This window comes from Ornithorhynchus anatinus, chromosome 8, assembly GCF_004115215.2.
Source record: "Ornithorhynchus anatinus isolate Pmale09 chromosome 8, mOrnAna1.pri.v4, whole genome shotgun sequence".
NCBI lineage: Eukaryota > Metazoa > Chordata > Mammalia > Monotremata > Ornithorhynchidae > Ornithorhynchus > Ornithorhynchus anatinus.
Window position 1 is genome coordinate 36,374,829 of NC_041735.1, and position 12,065 is coordinate 36,386,893.

General features: G+C 42.0%; 1 protein-coding gene across 1 annotated transcript in view; it reads left to right on the plus strand.

Moving 5' to 3' along the window:
- ULK4 (unc-51 like kinase 4) overlaps positions 1 to 12,065 on the plus strand; it is a 497,317-nt gene that overhangs the window by 14,885 nt on the left and 470,367 nt on the right. Inside the window, 7 exon segments of the mRNA XM_029071432.2 lie at positions 559 to 721; positions 4,846 to 4,916; positions 4,918 to 4,940; positions 5,845 to 5,945; positions 8,525 to 8,600; positions 11,211 to 11,236; positions 11,239 to 11,302. Of these exon segments, the coding sequence (XP_028927265.1) occupies positions 559 to 721; positions 4,846 to 4,916; positions 4,918 to 4,940; positions 5,845 to 5,945; positions 8,525 to 8,600; positions 11,211 to 11,236; positions 11,239 to 11,302 (524 nt within the window).

Sequence of the window (12,065 nt, forward strand, 5' to 3'; positions counted from 1 at the left end):
AAAATGCCACTGATAGACTTGACCCAAATTCCCTTCCAGCTTAGATGGTAAACGTCCCCCTCTCCACTAGATGCCCTCCCGGTGCCTCCCCACCTCTCCACTGCAGCTCTCAGGATCTGTTGTCAGCATGCCCTGGGCACTGTAGGCTGCCCACATGGACTTGCTCGCTTCTTGGTATTTGAAGAAGACCCAGCCTTGGCCGTGAACTTCATCTATGAGTGTAAAAGGCCAATGTGGGATCCACAGCCCCAGCCGTGTTGGGTGCATAAAAAGGTCGTTTCTTGTATCGGTCTTAATTGTAGTGTTGAATTCTCTGTTGAATTCAGTCATCAAAATACAACCTAAATACATCTGCTCCTATGAATTGTTTTCCAGGTTTAAGGTTTGTGACTTCATTTCCACCATTTAGTGCTTTAATGATAAAAGTAACTCGGGAAATTATAATTAATAATAAAAAATTGTGGTTTAAATATTCCAAATACCAATTTAGTTGAAAAGAAAATTTTATTCTTGGCATGAATTGGAAATTCCAGGGTTGCTTGTTTTTCATATCCATAGATACTCTTGGAAGGGCCAGGTGCATTGAAATTCAGTAATTTTTGCTTGGCTAGAGCAGAAGGTGAGAATTTGGAAGAGTTCTTTGCTTTAATTACCACAGAGGAGGGAGGAGGTGATTGCAGTGAGAATACTTCACAGAAGAACCCGAAAAATAAAATCAAAGGTACGTTGTTGTTATGAAGTTCCAAGTCATTGAAACTGTGTACTGATCAGACTAAAGGTAACTCAGCAAATCATGTGCTGTACTTAGAGTACATTGGAGTCTGACTAAGAGAAAGTATGGAAATAGTAGCTCCTCGAATTTCATTTGTAAGACTGGGGTGAACTATTAAATTTGTTCTGTAATATACTCCTCCTAAGAAGAACATAAATGTGCAGGTAAAGATAAAGTGTTTAGAAAATGCCTTCAAGTAATAGGCTGGAAAGCAAGTGCTGAGAAACGACTATGTGGAAAATCCCACTTATTTGAACCCACTGGTCAATGGAACCAAGGCGAGTTAGAATATTGCCCTTCCCACAAAGTCCAGATAACTTTACAATATTGGCTTGAGTTTAAAGTAGTGAGGTTTTCCAGACTCTAAATGATCTAAACTATCCTCTGTCTCAATTAATTTGGATAATCTGCATTCTATTGTATGTAGAAGTGAAAGTTTTATTCTAAGTAAATATATTTGAAACAACATAATTCAGGGCTCAATCCCTCTTTAAATGAGTGACTATAACAATTTTATAAAGTGGCAAGCATTTCCTCATTAAATTTAATATGGATTATGGTTTATCAGGAATTTTACTAGCCTGTCTAAGTATTTCATTATCCAGTTAAGCACTCTACTAAACTCTGGGGAGTTTAAATACCAGGGAATTGATGCAGTCATGGTCTTTGGCCCATGTTACACTTAGGTTAGGGGGAGAAAAGCACTTGGAAAGACACTAAGCTTCTTGAGAGCAGAACACGTCTACCTTGCTTCTGTTCTACTCTCCCAGGCACTTAATACAATGCTTGGGCCTCCCAATGTGCTGCAGTATCGTGAACTGAACAAAAACACTTCAGCTTCTGATGAAAGCAGCAACCAGGGAGGGAACCGTCCTCAGACCGTCATCACTTCATCTATTGGGCAAATTGCCCCTAATTGTACAGTTTGACTGGAATGCCCTACATGGACCTCCGCCAGTTTGCCGAGGGAGTTGCTGCTTGGCCTGGCACACTTCCCAGCAGGCCCTGTTCTGCAGTCTTCACCATAGGCTTGGTGGTGCCACCTACTCATTGGCACAAGAGTTCAGGAAAAGGCAGCCCACTCCACCTTGCCATGCGACTCACTGGTCCACGCTTGGCTTGGCTCATAAAAAAATGGCTCCCCCTTCCCCTGAAAAGTCTGCTTTGAAATAATTCCACCCAGGTCTGGCTCTCTGGCCCTTCTCCTTTGCTGGTTGGTACTTGTTCTGAACCAGTCCATTGTATATTTTTTTGAGGTGGGGGCGGGGGTTGGTTAAGTGCTTACCATGTGCCGCACACTATAGTAGGCACTGGGGTAGATACAAGCAAATCAGGTTGGACACAGTCCATGTCCCACATGGGGCTCACAGTCTTAATCTCGAGAAGCAGCGTAGTTTAGGGGCGAGAGCATGGGCTTGGGAGTCAAGTCGTGGGTTCTAATCCCTGCTCTGCCACATGTCGGCTATGTGACTTTGGGCAAGTCACTTAATTTGTCTGTGCCTCAGTTCCCTCATCTGTGAAATGGGGATTAAGACTGAGCCCCATGTGGGACAACCTGATTACCTTGTATCCCCCCCCAGTGCTGAGAACAGTGCTTGGCACATACTAAGCCCTTAACAAATGACATCATTATTATTAATCCCCATTTTAGAGATGAGGTAACTAAGGCACAGAGATATGAAGTGACTTGCCCAGGGTCACACACAGCAGACAAGTGGCAGAGCCAGGAGTAGAACCCAGGTCCTTCTGACTCCCAGGCTCGTGTTTTATTCATTAGGTGAAGCTGCTTCCACCCGTGCGAAGGTGCGCATCTGGTTTCACCCAGTCAGTCGCAGAAGGGAAAGGGCCGGAGGGGCTTCAGGTGTCAGGAGCCTCCCCCCAACCCTCGAGGCCTGATGTCGAAGGAACAGGTCAGAATACTTAACAGCAAGGTTCTACTGCCCACGTGAATTATGATAGTATTGGGTAAGCAGTGGGCATTTAAAATTTTCAACCAAGGAAGACACATTGAAGATCATTCTACAGGTGTTTGTGAGAAAAATGATCTGTCGTGGGATTGGATTATGGATTAAGTAATTAAAATGTAAGGATTATTTACATAAGTGCAGTGGCGCTGCGAAATATAAACTATCCAAAGGTCACAGATCCAAGGGCATAGATAACACAGAAGAGAAGAACTGGGGAAAAAGGCGTAATGGAAAGGCCTTTTGAGAGATGTTCATTCATTCCATTTCAATAAGTATTTATTGAGCGCTTACTATTGCAGAGCACTGTACTAAGCGGCTTGGGATGAACAAGTCGGTCAAACAGATAGAGACAGTCCCTGCCCGTTTGATGGGCTTTACCGGTCTTAATCGGGGGAGACAGGAACAGACAAGAACAATGGCATTAAATAGAGTCAAGGCGGAAGAACATCTCGTAAATAACTATGGCAACTAATAGATCGAGGCCGATGTACAATTCCATTAACAGGAACATACAATAGGGGTAACGAAAATATATACATGTTGAGGCGACGAGTACCAGTGCGTGTGGGATGGGAAAGGGAGAGGTGGAGGAGCAAGAGGGAAAGGGGAAATGATGGTTTAGCTGCGGAGAGGTAAGGAGGATGGCCAGAGGGAGTAAGAGGGAGAAAGAGGAGCGATCAGTCTGGGAACGCCTCTTAGGGAGAGGTGAGTTTTAGAGGTAGGGTTTTGAAAGGGAAAGAGGAATCAGTTTGGTGGAGGTGAGGAGGGAGGCGTTCCAGGACCACGGGAGGACGTGACCCGGGGTCGACGGCGGGATAGGCGAGACCGAGGGACGGTGAGGAGGTGGGGCGGCAAGAGGAGCGGAGCGTGCGGGGTGGGCGGTAGAAAGAGAGAAGGGAGGAGAGGTAGGAAGGGGCAAGGTGATGGAGAGCCTTGAAGAGATGTGACCTTTGCGAGGTGGAGAGAGTGGTGTCTGGTGCATATGGAGGGGGGAGGAAGATCCAGGCTAGGGGGAGGATGTGAGAAAGGGTCAGCGGTGAGAATAGACGAGATTGGGGCACAGAGAGTAAACTGGTGCTAAGAGCACAGTGAAGTGAGGTGAGGTGGGGCAAGATGATTGAATGCATTAAAGCCAGTGGCAAGGAGTTGGATACAGAGCTGGATGGGCAGTCTTTGGAGGTTCTTGAGGAATGGGGAGATACGGACTGAAAGTTTTTGTTGAAAAATGATCTGTGCAGCAGAGGGAAGTATGGATTTGAGTTGGGGGAGAGAGAACGGGAGATTAGCAAGGAGCCTGATGTAGTCAAGGTGAGATAGGATAAGTGTTCAGATCAGCATGGTAGCAGTTTGGAGAGGAAAGGAAGGATTTTAGCCACGTTGTGAAGGATTTAGTGGTAGATGGTAGGTATGTCGGTGGAATGAGAGAGAATTTGAGGACTACTCCAAGGTTATGGGGTTGCGAGATAGGAAAGATAGTCTACAGTGATGGGAAAGACAAGGGGGAGGGCAGGGGTTGGGTGAGAAGATTAGGAGTTCTTTTTCAAATATGTTTAATTTGAGGTGTTGGCAGGTCATCCAGGTAGATATTTTCTGAAGACAAGAAATGTGAGATCGCAGGGAAGGGGAGAGGTCAGGCCTGGAGATGTAGATTTGTTCTACATGTTCCTTGAGAGGAACAAGATTATGTCTGGGTAGGAATATTAGTGACCCGTATCATAGTAAAGAGGTTGTCAACGCCCCACCCCAACACATAGTGATCCCTCAACCTTTCCAAAAATAGACTCCCCAAATTAATTACTTTAATAGGAAAATTTTATATTTCCAAATGAGAAATGAGATGGCATAACAAGCAGTCATACTCTACATTTGGCGATAGTGCCATTATCTTGAAGTATAGGCATTAGTCTATAGCAATGCTCTCTAGAGCATTTCCTTATTGAGAAACCTCCCAGGAAACACCTCAAATTGAAAGCTAGAAAATACAAAAAGATTTTGACAGCATAATTTTTCCGCTTCACTATTTCCTCCAAGCCAACTTTAAAATGGGACTAGTAAGATGCTTGTGTCTAATACAGTTATAATTATAATATGCGTGTTTTATTGTAGGAGTGTCGGTATATACGGCTTCCAGAAATTGTACAGGAACTGACTTCTCCACAGCAAGCGATTTGTGGTCTTTTAGGTTGTTTGCTTTATGAAATGTTTTTCAGGTAACTCCTTGCTCTTTAAATTTTATATTAAGATGAAGGAAAAAGTATTGATTTGTTTTTGTTAGTATTCATTACTTTATGAGTGTTTGCATTTTATAAGCTGAATTATGAACCTGTTTTTTAATTGTTTAGAGACCGGTGTGTATATTTTTGTATACTGTAATCTGTTTAGAAAGACCCTTTGTTGAATCAATAATATTGAGTGCTTACTGTGTGCAGAGCACTGTACTAAGTGTTTGAGACAACAATCCCGAACAGTTGACTTTTTATTTGTGCCAGGCTATGATGGGTTGCATTTATAATGTTGAGCTGGAGAGGCTTGTATGATGCTTAAGCCAGAATGGGTATTAAAAAAAAAACACCCAAAAACCTGAAATGTCCTTTCCTCTCTTCTGAGTTTTATGAGCTTATTCTCCTGATTTAGTCTTGGTGTGTGCATTTACTGAGTATCTTCTGTTTGTTTTTCACTTTCTATTTAGAACCTTATTAAAGAACTTTTTCCATAGGAAAAAGGGCTCACTATAAATGTTGAAAAATAAATGCAATTTTAATCATTCTCGAGCTTTAGGGGCTCTGAGAGCAGTAAATTACTACCCTGAAGATGTAGTCATATTTTTTAGTAAAGTTAGTACAAAATGAATAAGAATTTTTCCAAAGCAGAAAATTTTATAATTAACTTATTGAATTGCATGTATTTGCTCAAAATTACATTTTTATTATTGAAATCTGTACGTTACAGTTTGTTTCCTGAATATAATGATAAGTGCCACAAGATGAGACTGGGTATTTTTGGCCCACACTTATCAAGAATTGAGTAGCACTGAATTAAGATAACTTCAACTAAGATTTATTTTATAACATTGGGTGACAGTAGAATATTGCTTAACTTGACAAGGAACTTTTATTTTTTAGGAAGACCTCCATTCTTTTCAGAAAGCTTATTGGAATTAATTGAACAGATTTTATGTCAAGATCCTCTACCCCCTATGGCAAAAGGTAAAATTTCTACAGAACAACTGACTTTTTTACACTAAGCAAATTAATGATCCTGGAATTCTTATTAGAGGCAGCTGAGCCTGATCTTTTTGAAATTCAAATTCTCCATGGACTCAGATATTTTACCCCTGACTTTTCAGGAATTTGTGCATAATGAAAGTGGAAATATCCTACTTGAAGTGATTTAGGGACGTCGTGAGTAAGGGTGTTGCTACTGTGTAAGCACAGCTAAGGAGTTCACATCTTTTGCCTAGCCTCATTTTTTTTGTTGAAGTTCGAGGATGATGTCACTGTCATGTTCATTAATCTTTCTATTGACATATGTGGTAGAGTTGTCTTTTCTGTGTGACCTTGGGTAAGTCACTCTCTGTGCCTTAGTTATCTCATCTGTAAAATGAGGATTAAGATTGCGAGCTCCATGTGGGAATATTGGATTGGTTCCAACCTGATTAGTTTGTATTTAGAGAAACAGCATGGCCTAGTGGACAGAGCACAAGCCTTGGAGTCAGAAGGACCTGGGTTCTATCCTAACTCTGCCCTTTGTCTGCCGTGTGATCTTGGGCAAGTCATTTAACTACTCTGTGCCTCAGTTACCTCACCCATTGTAAAATGGAGATTGTCTGTGAGCCCCATGTGAGATTAAGACTGTGTCCAACCCAATTTACTTGTATCTACCCCAGTGCTAAGTACACCTAGTAAGGCCTTAACAAGCATCGTTTTTGTTTTTTTAAAAAGCAAAAAGTTTCTGTCCCTGAGGAGGCACAGTAGAGCTCTATGCAGTTAGGTCCTTTAGGTCAGTAGGAACCAACCATGTCAGAGTAGGTTGGCCAGAATAGGGCCAAACCAAGCCCAACCCAAATTTGGTTGGGCAAACAGTCTTTCGCACCCTTCCTTGTAAACTGTTGCCTAAATTCAACACTAAGGAAGAACGGGGATAGTGCAATATTCATGCATTTTTGCTCTACTTTGATATCCTGTGATAGGAGCAAGGTACAACAACTGAGTATTTGACTCTCCATCCAAGTTGTGGCTGCCGGGCCTTTCCTCCAGAGTTGCCGGCCTCATTTTGAGAATGCCATAGAAAATCAATCAACCAACCAGTTAACTTAATGCACACTTACTGTGTAATAATAATAATGTTGGTATTTGTTAAGCGCTTACTATGTGCAGAGCACTGTTCTAAGCGCTGGGGTAGACACAGGGGAATCAGGTTGTCCCACGTGGGGCTCACAGTTTTCATCCCCATTTTCCAGATGAGGGAACTGAGGCACAGAGAAGTTAAGTGACTTGCCCACAGTCACCCAGCTGACAAGTGGCAGAGCTGGGATTTGAACTCATGACCTCTGACTCCCAAGCCCGGGCTCTTTCCACTGAGCCACGCTGCTTCTCTACCGAATACTGTACTCCCCATTTGAGAGAGTACAGTGCAGTTGGCATGCGATCCTTGCTTGTTTTTTGTTTCTTTCTGATTTAATTATTTGGGAAAAAATCAGGTGCTGGAAAGAACAGGGGTCTGGGAGCTGGGAGTACTGGTTCTAGCTCCAGCTTTGCCACTGCCTCTTAAAAATAAAAACTCCTCACCATTGACTTTAAAGCACTCAGTCACCTTGCCCCCTCCTACCTCACCTCGCTACTCTCCTACTATGATCCAGCCCATACATTTCGCTCCTTTAATGCTAACCTTCTCACTGTGCCTCTATCTCACCATGCCCTGCCTCCGGCCTGGAATTCCCTTCCTCCTCATATCTAACTCTCCCCCCATTCAAAGCCTTATAATAATAAGAATAATAGTAATGGTATTTGTTAAGCGCTTACTATGTGCCAAGCACTGTTCTTGAAGGCACATCTCCTCCAAGAGGCCTTCCCTGACTAACCCCCCCCCTTCTGCATCCCCTTGATTTGCTTGCTTTGTTCTTCCCTCCCAACTCCACAACACTTATGTACATGTTTACAACTTTATATTAATATCTGGCTCTCCCCCCCACCCTGCCCCACACCCACAGACTGTAAACTCGTGGGCTGAGACTGCATTTATTGCTTAGTACAATGCTCTGCACACAGTAAACACTCAATAAATATTATAGAATGAATAATCAATGGTATTTGGTATTTATTGAGTGTTTATATGTAGAGCACTATAGGAAGCAATTATGGGAGTACATTACAACAGAATTAGTGGATACATTCCACCCATGAGTTTGTAGTCTAGAGAAGTCACTTGACCTCTTTGTCCTCAGTTTCCTCATCTGTAAAATGGGGATAAAAATACCTACTTCTTCCTGCCCCATTGGGTGGTAGATAATTGATGTGAAAGTGCTTTTGAAAATAAAAAGTACGTAACAAATTCAAGGTTCTAGCATTTTTATTTTTCCTCTCTGTTTTAATTATTTTGTGGATTAACTGAAGATAGGAATAACTACCTTCACTGGATGTTTTGAAGACTGGATTGGTATTTTTAAAGCATTTCGGACCCTTTTGCCTGACAGGTGTAAAGAATGATTAAAATGACTTTTTAAAAGAAATATTGAAATGTGGTACTTTCACTTTTCAAATTTTAACACTTATTTTTGCATATTTAGGTTCCTCTGCTTTAGAAGCATCTTCAGAATTGGTTAATTTACTCAATGGCTTACTTCAGAAAGACCCTCAGAAAAGGTAGAGATTTCAAAAAATGATGATTTAAAAACCTTTTTGTATATAGCTTACCTTGCAACTGTACCCTGCTCTTGACTCACTTCATAGTTATTTTGGGGTGTTGATTTTCAAGGAAGACCTATTACCTTTGTCCAGGAGGATGTTGTTACTGAAACTGAGGTAAATTGGATGTAGTGATGGAGTTGGAATAATCAATCATATTTGAGTGTTTTCCTATGTGCAGAGCACTGTATAAAGCACTTGGGAGAGTACAGCACAAAAGAATTAGCAGACACATTCCCTGCCTATAATGAGCTTAAAATCTAGGGGGTGAGACAGACATAAATATGAATAAATAATTTATAGTATATAATTCATAGATATGTATAGAAGAGCTGTGGGGTTGGGGGTGGGGTGAATATCAAGTGTCTAAAGGTCCCAGATTGAAGTGCACTGACAATGTAAAAGGAAGAGAGAGCGGGGTGAAAGAGGGCTTAATGGGGGAAAGGCTCTTAGAGGAGAGGTGACCTTAATAATGCTTTGAAGGTGGAGAGTGGTGGTCTGGCGTATATGGAGCGGGAGGGAGTTCGGGCCAGGGGGTGCTGTGGGAAAGAGATCAGCGTGAGATAGATGAGATTGGGGCACAGTGAGTAAGTGAGTAAACTGGTGCTAGAGGAGTGGAGTGTGCAGGCTGGGCAGTAGTAGGACATCAGTGAGGTGAGGTAGGGTGGGGCACGCTGATTGAGTTCTTAAAAGCCCATAGTAAGAAGTTGGCTCCTTCTAATGATAAGGAGAATATAAAATTGAAAAAATACCTTTCTTATAGGATCTTTAAATTTAAATTATTTTTTCCAAATTGTAATTTATTTGAAAGCCAAAAGGATTTTAATGTGGTCAGAATCCTCTCCTGAACATAAAATTAGTGTGAAACAGTGCCAAACCTGAAGCCCAAACTTGTTTCTAAATGAGCAATAGAACACTGTTGCACCAGATACCGTAAGTTTTGAATGATTTTAAAATTAGCTATCTACTTGATTTTTATTGTATCTACCCCAGCGCTTAAACCACATAGTAGTACTTAAGTGCCATAATTATTGCAAAGTGTAGAGACAACAGCAGCAGGAGTTTCAAACTCTGCTGCTCTGCTTTCCAGGTTCAGTAGAGGTGAGTTCCCTGGAAGTCCTCAAGAAGCCGAGGGCAGGAACTCCCTCTGGCACTGCGGTCATCAGTTCTCCACCAGAGGAGAACATTTTGCCCTTTAAGGCCCTTAGAAACTAGGACCCTTTTAGCTAGTAGAGCTAGCCCTCCCCCAACCCATACGTAACTCAGCCTGCTATCCACCCCTCCTCCTCTCTTGGCTTCGGTTGACTTTTCGACACTTTGGTCTCTCTCTTTCTTCCCTACCCCAATCCTACATGACTCCTTACTTCTCAAAAACCCCAGTGTTACCCATCCCTCAGCATATCACCTTTGCTTTGAGATTTTGTCCCTGCTCTATATTACAGCTCATGCTCTTTTTCTTCCAAGCTAATTACTCCCTGTGCTGTCTTCTCCCTCTCCTGTTGCCAACCTTGCCTTCGCCTCCTGCTTGGAATTCCGCCCCATCCAGATCTGACAGACCACGCCTTCAAAGTTTTTGGAAATCACATTTCCTAGAAGTCTTCCCCAGTTAATCTCTAATTTCCCCTGACCCACCTCAGCGCTTCTGTGCCACCTAAATGCTGGTGAACTCATGCCCATAGAACTTATTCATGTATCTTGCATGCTCTAATAAGTACTCCTTAATATTTACTCCTAAGATACATACTTATCTCCTTTTCCTTCTTCCTCCTATCTGTAAGTTATTTTAGTGTCTGTTTCCTCTCTAGCACTCTTCCAAGCACTTAGTACAGTGTTCTGCCCACTGTAGGTGCTCATTAAATATTTATTCCCAAATTTATTTTTACAGGTCTTTTTCTACAGCTCCAATATGTTGGTCCTTGTGGCTGCTATTACCCAGCAAATTCTGTGTCTGATCTCAGCTTTCTGGAACGGCAAAGCCGGGAGCCTTGCCCCTGGTTTCACACAGGCCGACCACAACCCCCTGCCTTTGCAGTCCAGAAGGCGGGTACCACTGGACACAGAATGAGCCTGGAGAGAACAGCCTCAGAAATGAGGTCAGTCGCCTTGGAGCAATAGAAAAATGAAGCCCTAAAATTACTTAGAACAGAGGGCAGAGCAAGGTACAAGGGAGACAAGGGGATAATCTTGGCATTCAGGGGGATGGGAACCAGGAAACCTGCAGGACGGAATGGGACTGCCTCCCTGGAGATTTGGCTAAAGCTAAGACTTAATTAGCGCTCATTTAGAGAAGTGATTCTGCCTGGCTATTGAGAAACCTTCACTGCCTCCAGATTTTTGTCATGGCAGCTGTGATGGTTGTGATGACAGCAGCCATAGTTTCTGGCCTTTATTTTTTCTTGACATACGATGTCAGCTTTGGTGAGTGGCTGTCTGTCTTCATATGCCTTTCCCTGTTTGTGCCGTTTTAATTCAGGGCAAAATGTGGTAGTGTGTTTTATTTTGGAAAGCAACCAAAATATTCAATCATGATTTGGGCTTTTAAAATGTTTACTTCCTTATTTCATAAAGATTGACCTGGATAGATTTGCTACAGCATCCATCTGGAAAGATGCTTTCAGCAATAATGATATGTCTGTAACCGCTCAAGAAGCCAAAATCAGGTAAATTTATTTCAAATGACATTAATTCTTCATAATGTGTGGTAGAAATTTTTATAAACTTAATTGGGATATTATTTTGGGGTGAGTTGTTTTATATTCATTGCAGAAAATAATTTTTATTTGACATGTGATTCCTAGTCATTCAGTTAATAACTTTTATTAAGTGTTTACAATGTGTAAAGTACTGTACTAAGCACTGGAAAGATTATGTGGATGTTGATTTAAACATGGCCTCTTGCTCAAAAGAGCTTCACACTTAAAAGTACAATAAGATACAGATGAAAAAAAAAATAACAGATTAAATTCACAAGGTCTGTCTTTCTGAAAGAATACCCAGGAATGTTGTCCTGATATCCCTGCTAGTGATCGAGGGGAAAAGAACGTGTAGGTGTTCTATATATAGTTAACAGTAACTAAATCCTGTTTCCTCTCCATCCAAACTGCTTTAACAGTAATACAATCACTTATCCTATCCCGCCTTGATCACTACATCAGCCTCCTGGTTGACCTCTCAGCCCCCTGTCCCTCCCCACTCCAATCCACACTTCCCTCTGCTGCTCAAATCATTTTCCTACAAAAATGTTCCAGACATTTTTTACCCATCCCTCAAGAAACTCCAGTGGTTGCCCATCTACCTCCACATCAAACAAAAGCTTCTCACCATTTTATTTAAAGTTAGGTGAAGAAAGAGGATTTGGGAAGAAAAATGAGTTCGGTGTTGAGATTGAAGTCCTGGAGGCAACTGGAGATGTGAAATTGTAGG